General features: G+C 37.6%; 1 protein-coding gene across 1 annotated transcript; it reads right to left on the reverse strand.

Annotated features, from left to right (window-relative positions):
- Window positions 1-7,292: 7,292 nt before the first annotated feature.
- On the reverse strand, window positions 7,293-13,439 carry LOC115714239 (meiosis-specific protein ASY3). Its single transcript, XM_030642903.2, has 11 exons — window positions 13,278-13,439; window positions 12,554-12,641; window positions 10,677-12,404; window positions 10,417-10,567; window positions 9,811-9,954; window positions 9,639-9,699; window positions 9,379-9,528; window positions 9,248-9,306; window positions 8,338-8,472; window positions 7,633-7,724; window positions 7,293-7,525 (listed from the first exon to the last, which is right to left on the reverse strand). Exons 2-11 carry the CDS (start codon window positions 12,587-12,589, stop codon window positions 7,457-7,459), a joined length of 2,625 nt encoding a protein of 874 aa, XP_030498763.2. The 5' UTR covers window positions 12,590-12,641; window positions 13,278-13,439; the 3' UTR covers window positions 7,293-7,456.
- Window positions 13,440-26,143: the final 12,704 nt, after the last annotated feature.

Genomic DNA, 26,143 nt, shown 5'->3' on the forward strand with positions numbered 1-26,143 from the left:
ATTCATGAATAACTATAAAAATATTAATGATTAACCCTAATTACATTTACTAAATCATATTCTAAAAATGCGGTCATTACATCATCAAACATACTTTTAATAATTCGAAAATCAAAAAAAAAAAGAATGCATTTCAATTTCTATGTACGATAATTTAAAATAAAAATTATATAAAACACAAACTAAAACTCTATATTTTATAATAGTGTACGATAGTCTTCCACGAGTTTCGGAGCTGCGAAACAGATTGGAAGTTCAGTCCTTTCATGGGAAAGGTCCAGTCGACGAACTCCGGCGACATTTTTCTTGATTTTGCTTCGAATTCTCTGGTTTTCTCTGGATTGGGTTGCGATTTCCTGGCTTGGTGGGGTGTTATCCTGCGATTTTCTGGGTTCTTCAACCAGGTTCTTTACAGTTTTTTCTGGGTTTTTACTGGGCAGTTCTTGCGGGTAAGGGTGCAGTCGATCGACATTGTTGTGTTCTCCCAGTTTTCTGGTGTTATCATCTTTTTTTCCCTGGGTATTGCTGCGATTTTCTGGCTGTTTTGCAGTGTGTTGATTTTGTTCTCATTGTGTTTTCTCTGTTTGTCGCAATGGATTTGGAATTGGTTAATAGGCTTGCTGAAGTCTTGGTATTAGATGAAGGTGATGGTCCTGTCCTTGCTTTGAATCAGGCCGGTGTGGAAGAGGGGAAAAAGAGAATGGATTTGTGTCTTGTTGGTAAAGTGATCGGGCCTAAACCTGTCAACAAGGAGGGTATTGAGAGAGCCATGAAGGGGATTTGGAGAATTAACAATCGGTTCCAGGTGGAAGAGCTGAGTTCGAAAAATGTTTTCCGTTTTTTCTTTGGGAGTCGTGAGGATAGGCAGCGGGTGTATGGAGGAGGGCCATGGACGATTGATAAACAGCTCATTTGTTTTGTGAAGCCGATGGGTTTAGGCGAAATATCGAAGATGAATTTTGATTTTACGTCATTTTAGATATCGATCAACAATGTCCCTCTAGCTTGTATGACTGAATTATTTGCAAGGGAATGGGGAGAGAGGATTGGGAAGCTTGAAGACATAAAGCTTGTCAATGGCACAATGAAGGTACGGGTGCGTATTAACATCACTGAGCCACTTAAACGGGGCTTAAGAGTGGCGGTGGATGATCAAGGTACTGAGGTTTCTCTAATCTTTCAATATGAACACTTACCTGATTTTTGTTTTGATTGTGGGATAATTGGGCATAAAGCCATGGATTGTCCTTTAAGAGATTTTGCGGGAGATAATCCACACTTTGACCGAGGGAGATTCGGTTCGTGGATGTGTGCTCCTAGTTCCCCACTTCGTGATCGATTTCGGGTTCAACGTAACCGTGAGAACTCTCCTTCGAATAGACCGATTATGACTATGGGTGAAGCTTCATGGATTGTTTCTACGGTTGAAAAGAATTGTGCTCGTTACTCAGGACCTACTCCGGAGGAGCTTGCACCTACCTCGGTCTTAGAGGCTCGGGAAAGAGAGGAGGAGTTGGCCTCCCATGACTCTGATGTTCTTAATATTGCCGTGGCACCTATGGGTAATGTGCCGAGTGGGGTTAATTTGGTGGGGTTACAACAGAATAATAGTTTGGGCCGAGAGAAGAGTCTGAATAGTACATCTTCGGATATGGATAGTGTGACTGAAATGGTGACACCCGTAGATTGTGGGAAGAAAGTGACTGTGGGTGAGGGTGATAATGGCAAAGTTAATGCTTCTACTAGTGCTACTGTGGACTTGGTTAATGCGGTGGAATTTGGTGAAGGAAGTAATCAAAAGTTGACTAAAGAACAAAAGGGTAAGGGTGTTTTGGCACATTCCTCTCATGATGAGATCTCTTTTAGCCACGCGCTACAACATACTTTTGAGCCACTTATCAAAGCACAAAAAGCCAAAACTTGGAAGAGAATCACTTCTTCTAGCCGTGGGTCTAAAGGTGTGTCCAAGCTCTCTTCTTTTCCCATTAGTCCTAAATTATCACATGTTATGGTTGCTAATGCTAAATACAAGTTGAGTCTGAAGGTCAATGGTGGTGGGAAGCGCAAAATGGATGTAGAGGGTGCTACCGAAAGTGTGAAAAAAGGAAGATTGGGTGAGCAAGTGGACATGGGTCCGGAAGATATGAATATGTTATTGGCGAAGCCTGCGGAGCAGGCTCGCCAAGAGCCATGAGTCTGCTATGTTGGAACGCCCGGGGATTGGGGAATCCCGGTGCGTTGACTGCCTTGCGAACGATTGTTCGTAAGTTTTCCCCAAGTTTAGTTTTTTTATCTGAAACTAAACTTTATGGTGGTTGGGCGGAAGGTATAAGGCGACATGTTAACTTTCAGAATAGTTTTCATGTTGATTGTGTGGGGAAGAGTGGTGGTTTGTTACTATTGTGGAATGAGGACTGGGAGGTGTCTGTAAAGTCGTTTTCGGTGGGCCATATTGATGCTTTGGTGCAATGTCCGGGTAGAAGGTTATGGAGGTTTACAGGGTTTTATGGGAATCCTAAAGCTAGTGACAGATCTGATTCGTGGAGATTGTTGGGGCGCCTTAAGGATCTTTTTGATCTTCCTTGGATTTGTGGGGGTGACTTTAATGAAATCCTCTCCATCAATGAGAAGAAGGGCGGTGCTGATCGTAGTTTTTCTGCTATGAATGATTTCCAACAGACTCTAGATAGTTGTTCATTGGTTGATATGGGGTTCGAGGGGCAATGTTTTACATGGCTTAATAAAAGGCAAGGTGTTGCGCATGTGCAGGAACGGCTTGATCGGTTTTGTTGTAACCAGGATTGGCATAATTTATTTCCATCGGTTCGAATTATTAATGGGGATTTCCTACATTCTGATCATAGACCGGTGGTGGCTACTTTGGAAAATGTGGTTCGAGTTCAGAAGAATGATAAAAAGAGGTGCTTCAGGTTTGAAACTCATTGGCTGAAAGATGATGAATGTCATGACATTGTTAATCAGACGTGGTTGGAGCCTGATGTTCCTCTGGATAGTCAAGACAGTATTATGGATATTTTTGGGAGATGTGTCGAGAGGTTGGGGGAGTGGAATAAGGATAAGTTTGGTTCGATTCCGAGGAGGGTGAGGGAAACTCAGAAACAGTTGGATGATCTCCTTAGTGTAGCCGCTCCGTTGGTTCGAATGGATGAGGTAAAAAGGCTTGAGACTACTCTTAATGATCTTTTGTCTCGGGAGGAGTGTTATTGGAAACTGCGGTCGAGGGCGGATTGGTTGGCTATGGGGGATAGGAATACTAAATATTTTCACAATAAGGCGACGGGTAGAAAGAAAAAGAATGCTATTGTGGAAATGATGACTGAGGATGGCCGAAAGTTAACTCTTGAGGGGGATATTGTCAGTGAGATTGAACGGTATTTTGGTACAATTTTCTCTTCGGCTTCTCCTTCTGTGCAACAAGTGGAGAATGGGAGCACTAGTATTGAAGCCAGAGTAACTTCAGAGGAATGCGACATGCTTCTAGCTCCTTTCACGAATGATGATGTGCTGGCTGTGGTTCGGGCTATAGGTGCTACAAAGGCCCCGGGGCCAGATGGGTTTCATGCTATATTCTTCCACAAATTCTGGAATATTATTGGTCCGAGGGTCTCAGCTGTTTGTCTTGCTATTTTGAATGGACACCAATCAGTTAGGAAGTTTAACAAATCGAATGTGGTGTTGATTCCGAAAGTCACAAAACCTTCTTTCGTTAAGGAGTATCGGCCTATTAGCCTCTGTGATGTCATGTATAAGATTGTTGCGAAGGTTGTGTCTTTGAGGCTGAAGGGTACGTTATCACCGTTAATCTCATCATTTCAAAGTGTGTTTGTTCCGGGTAGAGCTATTCATGATAATGTTATGGTGGGGTTTGAGCTACTACATTCTCTCTTTAAGAAGAATAATGGAGTCAGGGGTTTATGGCGTTGAAGTTGGACATGAGTAAGGCGTATGATAGAGTGGAGTGGTGCTTCTTACGCGCTATTATGATGAAGTTTGGGTTTCCTGGCCGTTGGGTGGAGCTTGTTATGGATTGTGTTACTACGCCGGAATATTGTTTTTTAGTGAATGGTAAGCCTAAGGGGTGTGTGGTGCCTTCTAGGGGGTTGCGGCAAGGGTGCCCACTTTCGCCTTATCTATTTCTTTTTTGTGCTGAAGCGTTGTCATCCATGATTCGGCAAGCTGAGGTTAGTGGTGAGTTGATGGGTTTTCGATGCTCCCGGTATGGGCCTCGTGTGTCTCATCTTTTCTTTGCGGATGATAGTTTAATTTTTGGGAGAGCCAATGGAAGAGAGGCGGAGTCTATCCGTCGGATTCTTCAGTGTTATGAGCATGCTTCTGGTCAACAAGTCAACTTTGATAAATCTGCTATCACATTCAGTCCAAATGTGTTACCTGCAGATCGCACGAGTGTATTGGATGTATTAGGCTTGGGTTCAGTGGCCACTCATGATAAATATTTGGGTTTGCCAACAGTTATTGGGAGGAATAAGAAGCGCACGTTTGCAAGCATTTGTGATAAGGTTCAGAAACGGGTTCGAGGGTGGAAACGGAGCTTCTTCTCTGCGGGGGGTCGAGAGATTCTAATTAAGGCTGTTCTACAGGCGGTTCCTAACTATTTGATGAGTATATTCCAGCTTACCGTGGCAACATGTGATCAACTTCGGTCAATTATTTTACAGTTTTGGTGGGGTACGAAGAATGATAAGCGGAAGATTGCTTGGGTGAAATGGGAGAATGTGTGCCAGCCTAAGTCGAAGGGGGGATTAGGCTTCAAGGATCTTAGGCTTTTTTAATCAAGCTATGATTGCTAAACAAGTTTGGCGTTTACTTCAATCTCCGAGTTCTTTGGCTGGCCGTGTGTTAAAGTATAAATACTTTCCCACCACCTCAATTTTGGACGCAAAGGATCGGCCAGGTTCGTCTCATTTGTGGTCCAGTTTGGTGTGGGGATTGGAATTATTGCAGTTCGGGATGAGGAAAGTTGTGGGGGACGGGCAAAGTGTTGATGCGTTTCGGGATCCTTGGCTTCCCCGGCCTAGGACGTTTCGCCCTATCTCGCCTGCTCCTAATGCCAGTGTGATGGTTAGTGAGTTGATGGGCGTGGACGGTTCTTGGGATGTTCGTTCTTTGTCTCAATATTTCCTGTAAATTGATCTTGATGTCATTCTTGGTATACCGTTGCGGAGTGGGCCTTCTGCGGATCGCTGGTGCTGGCATTATACTTCAAATGGTTGCTACACGGTGAAAAGTGGCTATGCAGTTGCTCTTGATATGGTCAGTGGATTGAATGGTAACTCGTCTATGGATCTAGCTCATTGGTGGAATGGGATGTGGAATTTGCGGGTGCCACAGAAGATCAAAATTTTTGTATGGCGTATGTATTTCCGGGCTCTCCCTACTAATTCACAGCTTATCAAACGTAAGATCCCTCTTCAGCCACTGTGTCACAGATGTGGTGATGAGACGGAGACTCCTGAGCATGCACTAATTTTCTGCTCTTCCTTACGTCCGTTGTGGTCGAAGCTTCAGCTTTGGAAGGTACTAGACCGTGGCAGAGCCGCCTCTTTGGCGGAGCTGCTTGTTTATCTCTTTGAGGTTCTTGACACGAATCAGTTTGCTCTGTTAGCTATGATATGGTGGTGGGTGTGGTATGATCGAAACTCGGTTCTGTTTGGGAAAAAACAATCTCGATTAGACGTGATTGATGTGTTGGCTAAGGAAGCTTTGATGGAGTTTCATGGTATTGGGGCTAGTTGTGGTGGTCGGGTGTTGGGCGCGGTGGTCCCTGGGGAGGTTGGGTTGGGTGTGGGGGGTGGTGGTGTTGGTCAGGGGCGGTTGGGGAGGGGAGGGGCAAGGACGGGTGGGGGGCGGTGGTGTTCACCTGGGGTGGGTGAATTTGTGTTGAATGTGGACGCGGCGGTCACTCCGGGTCGGGGCTTTGCGGGTTTTGGGGGTGTGATCCGTGGTGGTGATGGGGTGGTTTGGGCGTCTTGGGCGGTGGGCGCTGTGGGGGATTACCAAGTGGCGGTGGCCGAGCTCCTTGCTATCCGGGTGGGTCTGTCCTGGGCTAATAGACTGGGATTTTCTGTGGTGCGTGTGGAGTCGGATTCTTCTGTGGTTTGTTCTTGGGTTAATTCTCCAGATTCTATTCTTATGTTTAAACCAGTTGTTGAGGAGATTATTTCTCTGTTAGCTGCTGTTGGTGGTGGTTCTTGCTGTGCCATTTCGCGTGATGCGAATGGTGTGGCCCACGCACTAGCTAAGTCTGTTACTAGTTCTGTAGGGGTTAATGTTTGGACTGATGCTTGTCCTAGATTTCTTAGTCCCCGTAATACCGATTTGATTTGAATTGAATAACAGCCTTTCTTTCAAAAAAAAAAAAAAACTCTATATTTTATTTTCGGCATTGTATTGTTTAGAAGTTTTTAAAAAATTATAAATAGTATACATACAAAATTATGAAAAGAAATGAAGAAGATTAAGAATTAGATGCCAAGGAAATAAAAGGTATATAAAAATAACGATTTGGGGAGGTGTATTATAAATTTTTACGTAATTTAAAAGTGTTGCTCTACTCTTATATTTAGGTAGAAAAGTGTAGTATCTTTCTTAATTAAATAAAATTAATTTTGAATGCAAATTAGAAAATTGTGGGACATGTGGAGGCCCCACATATCAAATAGCAGTCCCAATCGTGGGAAGAGACCCAAAACCCAAGGACCAAGAAAAAATAGCTCTCCTTCACGTGTCTCTCCCGTGTCATTCAGGTGATCTTGCATTTTTCTGTCCCTTTAACCCTACTCTTCCTCTACTTCAGTTCAACTAACAGACAATAAGTTGACAACGACCCAAGCTTTTAGAAAGAAAAAAATTTACATTTATTCTATACTAACAACAGTAAATAAGTCATTATTATTATTATTATTATTATTAGCTGCTAGATATAGAGAATGTGTTCTTTCCTTTCAATTTCACAACCTAAGATTGGATAAGTAGGGGACCAATCAATGCCATCCATCCCTATGTTGACAGTCCAACACTACAACACTCGTGAGGTAATAGGTATGGACTAAACAATCAAAGAAAGGGTCTTTTTACTCTAACTAAGCTACTACGTATGCACTAAATATACCACTGTTTAATATGAGGTCGAGATGAACAAACAAGTCCTATAATGGAATGAAGCAATCTTATCCATCTGCCTGCCTGCCTGCCTGACCTGCAATTGTAACTCTCCTCGTTCCAGACAAATAAGTGCATATCAACACCATAAAGAACAATAAGATTCCAATTTTACTTTGTGGGCCATGTCCAGCAAACGATCAAGTTTTTTACATTCACTATAATCACAAACAAACAAGAGATGAAGAGAGTTTCGTTGTCCCATCTTCTTCGTTACCACTTATCTGTACAGATAGACGATATTTATGCCCACCTACTAAAGGATCCCCTCTTGCAAACACAAAGCTACAATCTGTTTCAACTGAAGCATCTTTTCCCGCCCAAACTGCATTTAATTGGAATTATAACATGTTATGAGATTGCAAATATCTAATTACTTGACTTCTTCACAGAGCAAGGTGTACTAAATTTAAAGGGAAAAAAAAAACTTGCCTCGTGGGTGGCCGTGATTTTCCTTTCAGCATCATTTAATAGGGTCTGGATTGCCTCTTCTACTTGCAACATAAGCTTTCGATGTGATATTTCTGTAAATAGAAAAACAGTACCAGAATTCAGTATAAAATTAGTTTACAATACGGTATTACAAGCAATGAAATGCAGACTATACTATAGTGTTCCAGTGACAGACTTAAATGAAAGTCAAAAACGTCATGGATGGGATGGCTTCAAAATTCTTTATAGGAAAAGGAAAGGCGAACATTTCCTCTGTGCTTAGATGGGAAAGATTTTATCTTAATCAGTAAAAGCTCACATTAACGTAGGTGAGTAGACATACTAAATTATAATTTGTCATCTTGGAGAGTACTATTTCCTAGAGGAAATTTAGGTACCCCTTACTGCATAAAGCACAAAGAAGTGATATCATGTCTACTTGCATATGAGCTTTTAGCAAATGTACCATTACCATTCTTATACGCCACCTCAAAATAGTACAACCCTATAAAAAATGGATGCTAAAGTATTCAACAAGACTAAATTTTGTACATCCATCTCAAACTATCATACATACACTACATAATTGATACCATGCTAGCTGCACTTCTAACCAGAAATTCATTGAATCATCCGCTCGAGCTTATAGACACAAATTTGGCTATGAGTAAATATGCAAGCATAAAGAAATGAAAGTTGACATACTTCGCTTCTCCATGGTTTCTTTCAACTGTAGATGATCTGTTTCCAGCCCATCAAATGAGCTTTTGCAGTCCTGCAGATGTTGATTGATCTGTTCCTTGAACCTTTCATAAATCAATTGCAATTTTTCTTGTTGCTCTGCAAAATAGAAGTTAAGAACCTTGTTATGTGTTTCAACAAGGGGGAAAATCTCATCTATTAAGTCACACAAAACTGATTCTCTAATTGCACTGACAAGTGACAACGAAATTTAAATAATTAATACAGCATATACAAGGGATTCTGAGATCACTTTTGTAAGGGGGCACCTTAAAACCGTGGTCCTCTACCAACTAAAGTGAAGGTATCTCAACTTTTTTCTTTCTTTTTTAAGGGGAAAAGAAATCTCCAGTTAATTTCCAAATTCACCTCACTAGCTCAAAAGGCATAAAGTTTTATTTTATTCATTTAATTTCTTTTAAGGGTGAAAAATAAAAAGCACAAAATTTTAACATTCTACTTTTATAGTGTATGAATCCGGCCTATAATACGAAATCTTTTTAGGTGTGGTGGGACGTGGGAAACAGTAAGAATGAACTATGATGCTACATGGATGGGTCATTTACATATTCAAATATTCTCTGAAGCCGACATGAATCCCCCAACTATACATGTTAATTTCTAAGTAACTTTTAATTAGTTGAAAAGGTCTGTAGGGAACATCACCACACCACTATACCAAGTGACATTTACCACTTTTCTTAAAATTGCAGTCAACCCTGCAGAACTTTGTCCTTCGCCTATATATCAGAAACATTATTTTCAACCCAAGAGAGAGCTTCTAAAACTGATACTGGATCATTAAATAGTGCGGCAACCAAATCAAAACCATACTTGCTAGAAGATGATGAAAGACTAGATCAAGTTAGTTTACCTTCAAATTTTGTATCCATCCGTTTTCTTTTTAACGTACTAACGCTTTTCAGCTTCCCCCTGAAAAATCATTAAGAGCATACTTAAGAAATCATCGTCTTTCGCTATGAAGATGCACTTGAAAGTACTTACATATCTGTTTGAATCTGAGACTCCACATTGTGCAAACGCAAATGGATATCTTCTACAACAGACATCAGAATTTCGGATGATTTCTTGCTAGTTACTGATTTGATTTTGCTTTTAAGTTTTTGTAACTCCAATGCAAACGATTCAAGAGCCCTGAAATATTGTAAAAAGAAACAACAAAAGCAAATATATATTTTTAATATATGTATATGTATAAATCTTATTAGATATCTCTTATCAAGTTGGCAGAAAGAAAATAAAACCTAGCTAGTCCGTCCTCTTGGTCGTGCTGTCGTTCCGGTGTCCAACTAGTTTCTCCCCTCCCTGTCAATTTGTGCCAACATGGGATGAATTGTTGCCATTTGTATGTGGTAACAGGTAACCAGCAAAAAATAAAAATGGGGAAACCGAATATACAAATACATAAAAATTGACCTTTAATAGAGGGTGATCTAGTAATGACATCATCTAATTGAACATTAGTTTCAACGCTACGAAGCTTTTCAGCTGAACGAAACAAGAACTTCATTCTTTTAGCAGTACTTTTTTCTGGAAGCAATGAGTTTCTTTCTCTGCAACCTGCACAAGATAATTACTAATGTATTAAGTACTCATTGGGCAGTTATACAAGGCTTGAGCTCAAATTGAACTGAACTCCGTTCAACTCTTTCATAAGTGAACCTGATCACACACAAACTTCAGAGTCGATCTTTGAAGACCCTTGAGTCTCAAGCTTCACATGTAAACAACAATGACGAGATGCAGATACTATAACAGAGGTTTACAAGATGAAAAGGCATTGCAAAAGACTGCAGTGTTTGGGATAACTCCTATGATAAACCCAACTTTTTTATGTTTTAACAAAACATCAAAGTTCTCATACGTTCTCTTCTTCGCATGTTAGCACCAGGGAGGTGAATTAAAGAACATGACAAGCTAATTTATTTTGATAAAATGTATAAGATTCAAAGTACACAAATACATATTTAATTGTAGCGTTCATTGTGATACAATTAAAACAAGCATCTGCAAGAAACATACGGTCAAATTTATCATTAATCGGTGAACCTTCTTCAGAGCTCGGCGGGCGTGTATCATCAGATGATTCAGAGAGAGGAGTTTCTACATACTTCTCTTTCGCTTTAGTTGATGCTCTTCTGGTGGGAAAACCCTTAAGCTTCTCTGCACTAACCTGAAGTTCAATAAGGAAATACAGAAAGCCAGAAAACGAAGCCTCAAACTAAAAACAGGAACCCTTAAGCATCATATCTTAGTAGGAACATTACATTAATCAAGGATACTGAAGGTTCTATCTGTGCATCGTCAGAACAGTTAAATAGTTTATTTTGCAAAACCCTGAAGCTACGAACTTCTCCCATTTTCTCTGAATTGGGCATTGAGCTGAGGGAAGAACTTGATAGAGGTGTATTAATTCCAAATGTTGGACTTCGAAACCCATCTTTTAGGTTGTTTACAACATTCCTTACAGCTGGGCTACCACTGTTTTCTTGGCGCTTCATGGAGGGCGTACCAATGTCTTTGTTTACAACATTCCTTACAGCTGGGCTACCACTGTTTTCTTGGCGCTTCATGGAGGGCGTACCAATTTCTTTGTGTTGATCTCTGTTATCTGGATTCTCGAAATTCCCATACTGATTGTCTCTGTTATCTCTTAGAGGAAAATTGTTTGAGATATTCTTCTTCACTCGAAGATAGTCTTCTTCTTTCTCAGGTTCAAAACCATTGTAATCTCTGAATTTACCAAGTGAAGATGTTTTTAAAGCAGGTGGTGATGTTTCACTCCTATGTGATACTTCTTGAATCTTATCTGCTATATTCTTTTCGTGAAATAAAGTACGTGGCTCAACTCTGAAACTCTTCTGATCACTTTTCTTTTGTGCAAACATGGAGGAACTACCTCCAGCATTACTTAATCTTCTGGGAATTTTATCTTCACAATAGGAAATGTTCTTTTCTTGTTGTTTCAGTTTGCAACCAGAAAGCTGACCACTCTTTTTAGTTCTAGTTTGCGCCTTGGCTGGAGCCCTCTTCCTTGTGGAAGAACGAGTCACAGGTCTCTTGACCCTATAATCAGAGTCAGAATCAGTTTCTATTGTATCCGAATTCTGTCTAGGCTTGGATAGTGCATCACCTATCTTATCATATGCATGTTCTTTGCTTTCACGACTCTTTCTCGGCTTGGATACGGTATCACATATCTTATCAGATGTCTGTGCTCTATTTTCACGATTCTGTCTAAACTTGGATGTATCACCCGCCTTATCAGATGTCTGTTCTCTGTTTTCACGACTCTGTCCAGGCTTGGACAGTGTACCACCTATCTTATCAAATGTCGGTTCTCTTTTCTCAGGACTCTGTACATGGTTATCAACTGGATCACCCATTTCATCTAATGCTTGCTCTTGATTTATACGATTGACACCTAAATCGGGAGTTGGAGACTTGGGAGACTGCTCATTAGGGGTTGAAACAGCTCCCAGTATCTCCTGGAGCTTCAGTCGTAGATTTTCAGTTTTTCCATTTGCATTCGCTTTGTTCTCGATCACCTCTTTATCTGATTTCGAAACATCTGCCATAGTTGCAAAGGTAAACTCCGGCTCTCTCTCTCTGGATCCGTCCCTCCTTCCCTTCCTTTCATATGTGACCCCATTGAACTTTTTACTGGCTGGTGAATTAGATATTCGTTCTGAGCAAAGAATAGTCGCAGAATTGGTTGTTGCTTTTGGGAAGAAGTTTCTTGTGTTAATCCATGGGGATTTTGGGGGCTCTATTGCTTCAGTCTGTTTAGTTTTCTGGGGAGTTGTAGTTTCCTCGATCTTGCTTTTTCCTTTTGCAGACTTCCTTGCATCAGAAGCATACTTAACCCTTTCAGCATTCGGCTTTGCAATATCTCCATCCTTTGAAGCACTATTCTGTAATGAATCTACCAAAATCCCAATTGATATCTTTCTGGACTGGCTCGATGGATGATTATTACTTCCTAAACTCCAGTAATGGTTCATTTGTTCCTGCAATTTCTTAAACATAGTCAAATTTGATTTGAATTGCAATGAATCCAGCATAGTCAGCAAGCACGTATGAAAGTACTAAAATGAGTAAAGAAGCCCTTGGCGGCGAATCAAATAATACTAATAAACCATTGTTTGCTCCTACTTACATCTCGCAACTGTTGTGAGTCAAACTCAACCCCCATCCTTGCAATTCAGCTGGGGAGGTGAAACCAAGATTCACGATGGGGCTCTAACCTGAAGAGTAGGATCAAAATTCAGTAAAATGAAAAAGGAGCTAGCTAGTTCCGAAACCCGATATTGTCTCTGAAGAACAAAGGGGCTAAAAACAAAAGCATTCTGTGATCTCATTTTCCCTTGAATTAGGATAGTTTTCCGTTCTTACATAAAATATGAAAACCCCTTCCAAAAGAATAGAACACGAAGCATAAATATGCAGACATATACTCAAAAATATTTATCAGCTGCAACCCACATTTACTTAATTCTAACGAATATCACGAAAAGAATAGTGGTAATTTTTACGATACCAATCGGTTGTTCATAGAAATATCTCACAACATTCATGATTTTCTTAATTAGAACTTCATCAACAATGATCAAAATTAGATATCATAAATCGAATTCAGATGAAACCCTGATCATGACTATGATTTTATACAAACATAGAATGGTAAATTGAAATTTACTTCTCTAGCTGGAAACGAAACCGATACACAGAGAATAGAGAATCAGTGTTACAAACGAGATCCGAGAGTGATGTTGTACAAAACCAAATAAAGGAAAGTAGATTACAGTAGCTGAAAATCAATGAAAAGCCAAAACAAAAGAAAAGTGATGAGAAATACTGAGTGGTAAAGAACAATGGCTTACAGGCGGTGATCATGGATGAGCTCGTCGTTGCAGTTCTTGAGAGAGAGAGAGAGAGAGAGAGAGAGAGAGAGAGAGAGAGAGAGTTTGTGTGGGTTTGAAATGGAGGTTGAGCTGAGAATAGCAAATGATTAAAAGGCGGGAAATAAGAAGCTGCAATAAATTTGTGTTGCTACTTACTACCTTTCTTCACGCAATCGTAAAATACCCTTGTTGCCCCTGCGCACTTTTTTTTATTTCTTTTTTTATTATTATTTTGTGTTGTTGGTGGAAAAATGTTATTTGGTTAAGTGATAATTTTTAAAGGTTTTTTCAGTTTTAACTAAAAAAAATAATAATATTACAAAAAGAAAAATTAACCGGCTAAATAAATAAATATTCAGACTAAATAAAAAAAAAATTACATAAGTATCTACTACACACACTTTCAACTTACGATCCACACCTCCTGAGATTGAAACTTTCGTGTGATGCAACTTTCGATCAACCAACCCAAAAATCCAATACAACCGAAATGAAATCCAACCAAAAAGAGAACCACCATTAATTTCGGCAACTTCACATGAGAATACGACTTGAATCAATCAAAACAGGAGTTGTTTTGAATTCATGAAAAAAAGTGCAAAAAAACTACTACGAAACTAAAATTCAACTAGAAATTCAGTTTAATTCGTATAAAATTAATGTCCTGACTTCAATTTTTAGATCCATGAAATGAAAATCTCAAAAAGGTGAAATGGAGTTCTCAAACAATTTGCCTCAAGTATAATCCAAAAAAGAAATACATAGATACTATAGTCAAATGTTTATCCTAGTGTATTTTCGTTGTTTTCCAAATTTTTAATGGTGAATTTATTCATATTAAATCACGAAGAGACATGTAGATAGAGTTACGTACGTGGAAACACTGTTTTAATTTTTAATGTTTCATAACAATTGTATTATAATTGTAACATTTTGCTAACAGTTATTTCTCCACATATTACTATTAAGGTACAAGTAATTATCGATCAGTGACACACAAAAATACTCACAAATAGTTTCTAACAAATACACATTCACATTTAACATTTGCTATCCCATTTTTTGCACTATGATGTGGCAATATGTACTAGTGACATGTGTCGGTTAATCTTTACACTTTGCTGGAGAAATGTTCCGAACAAACTTCAAGCAACACATCTACACGCCCAAACTCTGCTTGACCCACCAGGGCAAAGGGCGAATGATCCGAGCAAAGAGTGAAGTTACCTCTCTGAGTCGTGTATCAAGACTTAACTACTTCAGAGCTGATATCGTGAAGCTCAAGCACAAAAGCAATCCCTACAATCATGGGATCGTGCCAAAGAGATACGCAAGCTATCTCAATCCCCCATTTCATGTATTCTAAATAGGTAATATATGTTCTTACCAATTATAGATATTATAAGCAAAAAGGAAACATTTTCTCATGCATTTAGCCCTATAAATAGTTATCTAACTTCACTGTAAAAGGGGTCGAAAGAATTGCTTTAGATAGAGATTTGTTACGAAAATTATGAACAATACGCAAGTGCACGTAATCAAGTAGTAAACTCACGCAGGTGAGCTCGAACCACAGGGAATTGAACTGAATACCACTAAATTAGACTTATGATTCTATTTGGTAGATAAATAATTTTAATAGATTTTGAAATAAAGAAAAACAAGAAAATTAAATAAAGAAATAAAGGTGTTTAATCAAGGATGATAAATTAGGGAAAAGAATCTTGTTGATTTAATTACCCAATTGCTAATGCTAATTACTATTTTCTTTCTCAATGTGAATGACAGATTATAAAAATTAACCTAACTCTTTTCAGATCTTTTAGGTCCTAAATCACATGTTATCTAATCATCTCTGAGATAGATTAACATATAATCAGCATTAAGTAGGGGTTAGGGGTGTTCATTGGATCACATCCAATATTTTTAGGCCTATCCAGATCTGATCCAATCATATATTGGATGTTAGATTTTACCATCCGATCTGATCCAATTAATTTTGTCATCCAATCGATCCAACATGGATGTTGGATTGGATCGGTTCTATCCATTGGATGTATTTCATATTTATTTATTTATTTAATTTCAATTTATCTAATATTTTAGACCTAGTATTTTTTGGATCGGATCGGATCCATCCAATATTTTAGATCCTGTATGTATTGGATTGGACTGGATCCATCCAATCCAAGAAAAAAAAAAGTAAAACTTTAATGTTAATTTTCATATATACATATAGATTTGACGTATAACAATATAAAATCTAATTACTCATCCAAACTAAATGAAAATACTAATTAGTTCGATTGGATGTTGGATGTATTGGATTTTTAGACACCTCATCCACCATCCGATCTGATCCAATTGGATATTTAAAATTAACATCCAATCCGATCCGATCACAATTGGATATCCAATGTTTGGCAGTCGGTTGTAATTGGATCGGTCGGTTCTCATTGGATTGGATCGATTTATGCACACCCCTACTTAAGCAATAATCTAAATGTCACAAAGGCTATGCAAATACTTTCGTTTCATAGCAAAACCTAGTTTATCCAATTTTAGCATTCCCAATTCTCACTTTTCAGATTTTTAATTGGGATCATAAAGCATGTACAAGGTGATCAATCTTAAACATGTAATTAAACACAAATATGAATAAATTCACAATTAAGAAAAGAGGAATAGAAATTATCATTAACCAAAAGTAATTTCAATCAACATTCATTATCTCCCTAAATAGGAGTTTAGTTCATAGAATCCATAATAACATCCATAATCAAAACTAAAACAGAAATTAACATAGAAATTAAGAGTTTAAGAAAGAACTAGTTGGTGATTGCATTCCGGATCGCCACCATTGCTTCCTCTTCCTCCTTCTTTCACTTTTGGGTCCAATATCTGCCTCCCTTCCTTCTAAAACACGAGCCCCTTAAATGGAAATTAGGGTTGCTACCTCTGAAAAAGACAAAAACTGGCCAAAATCCTGTGTTTTGCCCCTGGTCGCGACTACATAAAGCCTAGTCACGACCATAGACAAAATACGAAAATAAACTTGTTGTCTAGCCTCCTAGTCGTGTTAGGCTAAAATTAGTCTAAGTTTCGGGTCATATTTTCGGTTAGTTTTCACTCTTTGTTTCTAGTTTTAGGGCTATATTATGCTTGATTCTTTGGTTTCAGGTCCTCGGGCATTTAAAGAAAGTATGTACAAGAATTGAGAAAAAATGGTGAAAGAATCGAGAAGAAAAACCAAGATTGGTGTCGCTGCCTGTTCCAGTCGCGACGGGGAATTTGCCAGTCGCGACGGGAACTGGCAGAAAGTTTTCAAGAAGTCGAAGTTGAACTCCCGTCGCGACGGGGGCTTTGCCAGTCGCGACGGGGACCCCAATGACGGGATTTTTGGACAGTTTCGTAATTTCACGAATTTTAAAGATGAGAATTGGTTTAAATAGAGAGAGCTCGTGAAAATTAGGGATTATTCAGATTTGGAGCCCTAGAAACAAAGGAGGAGGCTAGAAAAGCGGCTTGCGGCGACCTGGATCAATTGCTTCAACTAGTTCTTTCTCTTCTCTTTAATTTTTCTATGTTCTTTTCTATTTCAATGTTAATTATGGATTTGATTATGGATGTTGTGAACTAAACTCCTATTTAGGGAGAATGATGAATGTTGTTTAAGTTTTTCCTAGTTAATGAATAATTGTCATTCCTCCATCTTGATTGTGAACACTATTCATATTTGTGTTTAATTTCCATGTGCAAGATTGATCACCTTTTACATGTTTTATGATCTCAATTCGAAATCTGAAAAGTGAGAATTGAGAATGCTAAAATTGGATAGTCTAGGTTTTGATGTGAAACGAGAGTATTTACATAGCCTTTGTGACCAATAGATTATTGCTTAATGCTGATTTCATGTTAGTTTAATTAAGAGATTAATTAAAGAGCATGTGATTTAGAACCTAAAAGATCTGAAAAGAGTTAGGTTAATTTATAATCTGTCATTCACTTCAAGAGAAGGATAGCAATTAGACATTAACATTGGTAACTTATCAACAGGATTCGTCTCCCTATTTTCTTATCTTGATTAATCTTCCTTTGTTATTTTTAATTTTCTGAGTTGTTTTATTTAATTCATAAAAAGTATTCTTTTACCAAATAGAATCATAAGTATAATTTAGTAGTAATTAGTCCAATTCCCTGTGGTTCGACCTCACCTGTGTGAGTTTACTACTTGATTGCGTATACTTGCGTAGTGATCATAATTTTCGTAACAAGTCGCGACCATGAAAAAGGGTCGCGACTACTGAAGCAAAATTTGACAGCTTCAGCATCTTTCAATAAAATATGCATAACTTTCACATAAAAACTCCAAATGAGTTGATTCAAGATGTGTTGGAAAGAAGAAAAAGAAATCTAAAACTTTTATGTTTCGACTTTTTCCAAAACCTGATCAGAACATAGTCAAATTTAAGCTTGAAGTTTCAACTTTATTTTCTTGCAGAATTTTCTGTATTCTATAGATTGTTGTTTTCCGAAATTTGATCAATTTATACATTCCAAGTGTGAAACCTGAAACTAAAGAAAACAAGTGTAATTCTATTCCAAATATAATAATAAAAAAGGAAAACAACTATAAAAAGTGACCTAAAAAGTAGGCTAAAAATAGCCTAACAAGATCTATGAGAAAATACTTAGAGATTTCATTGTGAGAGCTTTGAGAGAGAAAACACTGTGTTCTTTGTTCTCAAGTCAATACAATCTAAGGAGAGTAGGCTATTACCGAACTAAAGTGTAAAGCCCGCTTAGTTTAATTTGGAAATTAGCAGTTAATTATGATTAATTATGAAATTATTTATAGCCATTTAAATAATTTATTATACTGTTATTTATTGAATTCAGTGATGCATTTTATGTCATTCAGTAGTTTTCATATTTTGCATTTCCGGTGCCCGGTATTTTGGAACCAGGCGTTTGGCTCAGTAGAAATCACAACTTAGTATGTTAGTTGTTTGGGACGGGTTATTAGACATTGGGAATGTCGGGAATGGCCGGGAATTTAGAATTTCCCAAAAATACCCCTTTAGTGTGATTTATGTGGTTTTAGTGTGGAGGGGCAAAATGGTCCTTTTGCCCCATTAGTATTTTGTCTTTTAGTGATTTTTATTAAATGAAAAATAAATGTTATTTATGTTTTATTTGGCTGAAAAGAATCCTTTTTACTTAATTTTACTCTTCATAGCCTCATTTCAACACTTAGAAAAAAATAAAGAAAATTTTCAAGGAAACACTCTCTTTTTCTTCTCTCTTTTTCGGCTGGGTGCATGGAATTCTAGGGCTGGTTTTCATCAATTTTCAAAGCTAGATTCAACCTATAATTGTGAAATCTTGATTGTGGTATGTGATTTCTAACTTTCTCCCTTTATTTTCTTGAATAAAATGGTGAAAATGATGAGTAAATGCATGATGAGTTTGAGTTGTTGCTGCTGTAGTTTAGGTTATTTTTCTATATTTTTCTATGCTTGAATTGAAGGAATTTAAGTAGGTTTCATGCATGCTAGTTGCTTGGTTTAAGTTTGTGAAATTTTGTATAAAACTATGATTTTTGAAGAAATATGTGAATCTGTAATTTGTTTACTGTAGTGGGTAGATTTCATTTTCAGAGGGTTATTTATGCTTGATTAAGTGGTTCTAAGCTAGTTTGATTGCTTGTTGTTTAGATTTGCTCAAGTTTGAGTTTAGAACTCAAAGCTTGAGCTTCAATGGTGTTTTTCATTTCTGTGCATTCTGGGTAGATTTGATGCCTTAGAAATGTTCTAGGGGAGGTATAGAACAGGTCTGGAAGGTTTCATGTGATTTGGGGTTGAATTGTGCAAGTTATGAATTTTTATGTTTGCTACCTGCGAGGAACCGGAATTCCGGTTGTGCATCCGGAATTCCGGATGAGGGTTCTGAATTTTCCCAGAACCGGAATTCCGGTTGGGCAACCGGTCTACCGGTTGGGGAAAATTCAGGGACCCTAGTTTTCCTCGTTTTTATGTTTTAGGGGGTATTGCCATGCTTTTTATCGATAGGGAAACTTTTAGATTTTTATGGTTTAGGAGCCTGTAATCCGCCGCTCAGCTAAAGTTCCAGTCAGGTTGATCGGCACACCTGAATTCGGAATCCAGGTAAGATTAGTATAACAGTATGCATATGTAGATTACATGTTTAGCGTGCATGTAGGAAGCCTGTTAGATTACATTAGTTATGTATGTTGGCTTCGAACCATCCAACCCTGTCACGTCGGTACAGGCTGGAGTATGACCAGCAGCCGGAGTATGACCGGTTCGACCGATCAGGCTGACACTTGGTTGGTGGTTCCGTACTATTGACGTATCCCGTCGGTACAGGCTGGAGTATGACCAGCAGCCGGAGTATGACCGGTTCGACCGATCAGGTGGGTATAGTAACACGTCGGTACAGGCTGGAGTATGACCAGCAGCCGGAGTATGACCGGTTCGACCGATCAGGCTGTTACGTGTCAATAGTACCGTCCCTATGAACGTTCAGAAGTCAGTACCATGTTGGACATGGCAGTAGTGGCTCAGTACCGTGTTGGACACGGCGATGGCGGGACTCAGTATCGTGTTGGACACGGCAGTTAGGGTTGTGATCAGGGGTATGGGCGTCTGATCATGACCGGCATTTATGTATGAGTATTATTATGCTTTTCTTACTGAGTCTGTCGACTCACAGTTCTACGTTTATGTGTAGGTAAAGGCAAGGCTAAAGCTGATGGACCGTGAGCGAGCTTATGAAGGTTGTACATGTCGGGGCGGTTAGGCCTGGAGAGTACGATCATCGGGACAGCGAGGCTGATTTTGTAACTAGTCGCTAGGCGACATTATTTTGTATAAACAGTTAAATCTTTTTGTAAATGATTTTGTAATCGGGATCCCGAGTCTTTTGTAATATTATTTTATAAGTTTAATTAAAAAGCAAAAATTTTAATTAATCACGTTTTCCATAAACCTCGTTGATTAGCAACGAGCTGCACAGCATGTTTAAAAATCACGTAATACGCCTATGTTAGTTAGGGTGTTACATAAAGGGGTCGAATTTCTTTAAAATCTTGTGTTCTTTATTGTTTACTGATTTTTGCTCTGTCTTAATTACATTTATAATCGCTTATTAATTGACTCACTGTCGTTAGCTAAAAGCGAGATCAACAATATTTTTAGTTGTAATTAAGTTGCACGTTAGTTGAATAATAGTTTTGCTACTACAATATCATAGTATTATAAAAACAGGGCTCAAAATTGTCAATACGCAACATGAACATATAAAATACGATTGTTGTAATATTTGTTTGTATTAAATATGTAGAATTATTAGTTATTTTGTGGTTTTATGTTAGTTGGCTCGCAACAAATATAATTGTTGCATTACAGCTCCATCATAGTTGCCTTGAAGTTGACTTCTTCTTTCTATTATGGTCCTCAAAGTTGAAATTTTTTTCAGGCGAAGACACCTTCGACTTCTTCTTCACTAGACGACAACCACCTTTAGCCACAGGAGAGCAAAATTGGAGTCATCATCGTTAATGACTGCGCATTTTTCTTTAGCCTTGTTAACAACTGATTTATGACCCTTTTTTGAAGCTTTTTTTGACAATGGAGATGGAGAAAGCAGAAGATGATATATATATATAAAAAAAAATAGATAAAGGAGGCAGTTGGAAGAAGAATGGTGAAGGTTATGGCTGGAAGGTGATTTTCGTTGGTTTTGAATGTGGGTTTCAAAAGGGTAATGGCTGGAAGTTGATTTGGGCTGACATGAATGGATATGTGTAAGTGGCATTTTGGTAAATAAAAACTCACTAATGTTTAAAATGAGAAATAAAATGGTGAATTACCTTATTGTAGTCTTCCACAGTTTCCCCATCTTCATTAATGAACGAGACAATCATGTTCTCATGTCTCCTTTTCTAGATCCAAGCATGAAAATAAGCCTTATTATCATCACCTTTGGACAGCCAAGTTATCTTACTTCTCTGAACCAGAAAACTCTGATACATGGCAGCCTGTTGTTGAAACATAGCACCAGCATTTCTCTCCTGTAACTGCGCAAAATCATCTGTTGGAGCAACTTGTGCATTGGTTAAGGCACACTAGTAATCAGCTTTAGCTTGGTGATAACTCTGTTCCACATCTCCAATTTCCTCCTTGTTAAAACTTTTGAGGACATGTTTAAGCCTCAAAAGCTTCCTAAGCACACGATGAAGCCCAGAACCAGCCATAGGCTTATTCCAATTGGAAGTCACCACCTCATGAAACTTACTATGAGAAGTCTAGAGATTAAGGAACCGGAATAGCTTGATCCCTAAAATCCCTTGTTGCTGGGTTTTAACCACACAATAACACTGATCAGAGTACGTTTCCCATTGAAAAACAGCCAAAGAGCTGGGCATAAAATCTATCCAATCCTCATTAATGAAAGTATGATCAATCTTCGAATAAACTCTGTCCTTCCCATTAGGGTTGTTCATTGGATCACATCCAATGGATTTGGACCCATCCAATCCAATCTAATTATTTATTGGATATTGGATTTTTCCATCCGATCCAATCCAATTGAATTGAGTCATCCGATCCGATCCGATCTAATGGATGTATTGGATTGGATCGGCTCCATTGTTAGGCTATTTTTAGCCTAAGTTTTGGATCACATTTTATAGTTATTTTTCTTCTTTATTATTATATTTGGAATAGAATTACGCTTGTTTTCTTTGGTTTCAGGTTTCTACACTTGGAATGTAGAAATTGGACAAATTTCGGAAAACAGTGATCTACAAAATAAAGAAAATTTTGAAAGAGAATAAAGCTGAAACTTAAAGCCTAAAATAGACTATATTATGGTCATATTTTGGAAAAAGTCAAAACATAAAAGTTTTAGATCTCTTTTTTATGTTTCCAACGCATCTTGAATCATCTCATTTGGAGTTTGGATGAGAAAGTTATGCTCATTTTACTAAAACAGATCGAAGCAGAAAATTCCATCTCGCCGCAGCGAGATTTTCTGGCCGCGGCTAGAAAGTCTGGGCAGAAACGTGGTTTTTTGATGCACTTTTGGCTGCGGCGAGCGTCCGTACGGTCAGGGGTATTTTTGTCTGACGAACCCTAAAAATTAGATATAAATAGAAAACTGCGATTGGAAGTCAAGAGAAGCGATTGGGAACCCTAAAACACAGCAGAGAGCGGCAGGAAGAGCAGAGTGAATCAAAGTGAAGATCCAGAATTCATCCACCAACAGTTTCTTTCTTTATTCCTCTTTAATTTCTTTATGTTGAATATTGCTATAGGAATGATTATGGATTTATTTCTGAACTAAATTTCCCATTTAGGGAGGATGATGATTGTTGTTTAATGTTTTGCCTAGTTAATGTTTAATTGCCATTCCGTCATTCTTGTTTGTGAAATTATCTTAATTTGTTCTTAATTTCATGTTTAAGATTGATCACCTTGTGCATGCTTTATGATCTCAATTCGAAATCTGAAAAGTGAGAATTGAGAATGCTAAAATTTGGATAATCGATGTTCTATGTGAAACGAGAGTATTTACATGACTTATGTGACAAGTAGATTATTACCTAATGTTGATTTCATGTTAGTTTAATTAAGGAATTAATTATATAACATGTGATTTAGAACCTAGAAGATCTGAAAAGAGCTAGGTTACTTTATAATCTGTCATTCACTTCAAGAATAAGATAGCAATTAGGCATTAACGATTTGGGTAAACAAAACAACAACAGGATTCTCCTCCCTATTATCTCATCTTGCTCAACTTTTAATTGTGTTATTTAAGTTTTCTGAATTACTTTCATCCTTTTTCAATCATAAATACTTTTGATCTGCCAAATAGAATTATAAGTATAGTTTAGTAGTAATTAATCCAATTTCCTGTGGTTCGACCTCACTTGCGTGAGTATACTACTTGATTGCGTGCACTTGCGTAGTAATTAATAAATTTCAGCAACATCCATCCATTGGATGCTTTAACTGATTTTTTATTAGATTGGATTGAATCCATCCAATGGATCCCATGGATGAATCCAATCCATTTTAACCACTATTTAGTCTAATTTCATTAAAATATATATATATGAAAAAACATAATTTAAAACCTAATAATCTAACATAGATAATAAAATAATATATAAAATATTAAATAAAATAATTAAATATATAAAATTATAAATATTAAATATGATTAGATGGACATTGGATGATATTGGATTGGATTGGATCGGTTATCCATTGGATCGGATGTCTCATCCAACATCCGACCCGATCCAATTGGATTTTTAAAATTTGCATCCGATCCGATCCAATTATGATTGGATATCCGATTCTATTGGATCGGTTGAGATTGGATCGGTCGGTTGGAATTGGATTGGATGACTTTCTGCACACCCCTACTTCCCATCTTGCTTATTTGAGCAAGTGAACTTCGAACCAGAGATTTTAAGAGCTTCTAATTTTGACTGAGCAATCCAAGCCGTAGCATCCACTAACTCACTAGGAGTAACTACTCTACAGCCAGTCGATCATCATAACAAAAAACTACATTGAAATCTCTAATTATCAGCCAAGGAATCCCCTGACAGTTAATTGTAGAGAGCTCCTTCCACAAATCTACTCTCTCATCTATGGTGTTGAGACCATACACAAAAGTAATAAACATTTCAAGTTGAGAACCAACAACTAGACAGTGAACTAGTTACTTATGATCCTTCATCACTTTTACCTGAACAAACGACTTGAGCCAAACAACTAAAATTCTTCTTTCACATTGATCACCCCGATGATAATCCCACCCATGAAGCATCTTTACCATCATCTTATCCACTTTATTGTTCTTCAATTTATTCTCAACAAGAGCACCTAGCCCTACTTTATTAAGCTACATAAGACTAATGATATCACCTTGTTTATCCCTTTTATTAATACCCTGAACATTCCAACTAAGTATGTTGGTGCAATTCATCTCCACCCTCGAAAGATAAGTTACACTTTTCAACATCCTTTCCTTGTTCCTGCAAAATCTTGAAAGTGTTTTGAACCGAAGCATGCTCAATCACTCCAAGAGATCTTTTCACCTTTGAATTGCTTACTTTTTTGGGGTCTTCCACCCTTCAATACATTCTCGATCTGGAGTAGTAATTCTAGAATCTGCACAAATTATCTCTTCCTTAGAATCAGCCTTCTTCATAATTCTAATCGGGTCATTAGCTTCAACAGAAACCAATTTATTATTGGAAATTATTTTACCAGGATCTAGATTTACTAACAAGTATGTTGGATTAACAACCTAATATGAATTCTAAAACAATGAAAATAAACACATATAAAGTTAGAAGACCTTACAGTGGGTGCAGCGGAATAATATGACTCCTTCCGTTCAGATCTCTAGCCCTTGATTCCTTTCTGTAGCAGAGCATCACCAAGATCTGAACCTGGATCTTCTTTTCTCCTTCTTTGATGCAGAATTTCCATAGTCTTACATACTATGATTGAGGTACCACTTGATGTGTGTGGGCACTACTCATCTCACAAGGATTTCGAAATTTTCTCTCTTGAATTCGTGTGATCTGAAGCATGAAGAGAAGAGAACAAGGGCTGCTATATATAGGGAAAAGGGAGAGCACAACTTTCCAAATAAGCAGTTTCCTCTTTTACTGTGTAATTGATTAACTGCCTTATTTAGTGTGATCCACCACTTTCCTATTATTTCTAGGCTTTGATTAGCAATTACATGGCAATTAAAATTGAAAATAATAATTGGGAAACACACAAAGAGGTGGCCGGCCATAGGGTGAAATGCGCCTCACTTGGATTTTACAGTTTCCTCAATTTTATTTCTATTTCTCTAAAAATGCCATTTTTCCAATTCTAATCATTTAAATGCCAAAACTAATTATTTAATAACTAAAATAGATTATTAAATAATATTGTCATTTAAAATAATTATTAATTAGACATAAAAAGTCTCTTAATTAATAATTAAACCTAAAAACCCTTTTATTTACGATTTCATCCTTACTAAGTGAGAATTCATAAAGTAGACATAGTCTAACTTTTAGAATTATAATTGATTAATTAAAATCAATTAACTGAGTCTTACAAGCAGTATGGTCTCAACTAGTATGGGAACCATGGGTCTATATAACCGAGCTTCCAATAAGTTGAACCGAATTTACCAAGTAAATTCCCTAACTTATTAATTCCTCATTGAATCCACACTTAGAACTTGGAATTGCACTCTCAGTCATATAGAACGCTCTATATGTTCCATGATATAGACACGTCATTAGTTATCCATTGTTATAACCCTAATGTGATCAATGGCCCTCTATATAGATGATTTACACTGAAAAGGCACTACTGTTACCGCTACACCTTCAATGTATTTTATCCTTAAAACACTTAACCCTGTATAAATGATATTTCAGCTAAGTGAAATGAGATCTCTACCATTTATCTTCGTTTGGTTAAGCTCGAAGGAAATCATCCTTTACTTTCTATTTGCCAAATAGAAGCTATAGATTCCATATTTATGTTAGCGCTCCCACTCAATTGCACTACCGTGTTCCCAAAATGTACGTATCACCCTGACCCAAAAGTAGGCTTAACTAACAAATCAAAGAACACGGATAACACTCTTGAGATTGAACCTAACCATAACAGGATTAAGATCATTTGATCTAGGATCAATAGGTGATATTGAATTAAATAGATATTACGGTAAGTTTCAATATATCTAATCAAAGTTCAATATCGGTCCCTTCCGATGTATACTCCATA

This window comes from Cannabis sativa, unplaced genomic scaffold (genome assembly GCF_029168945.1).
Source record: "Cannabis sativa cultivar Pink pepper isolate KNU-18-1 unplaced genomic scaffold, ASM2916894v1 Contig3, whole genome shotgun sequence".
NCBI classification, from domain to species: domain Eukaryota; kingdom Viridiplantae; phylum Streptophyta; class Magnoliopsida; order Rosales; family Cannabaceae; genus Cannabis; species Cannabis sativa.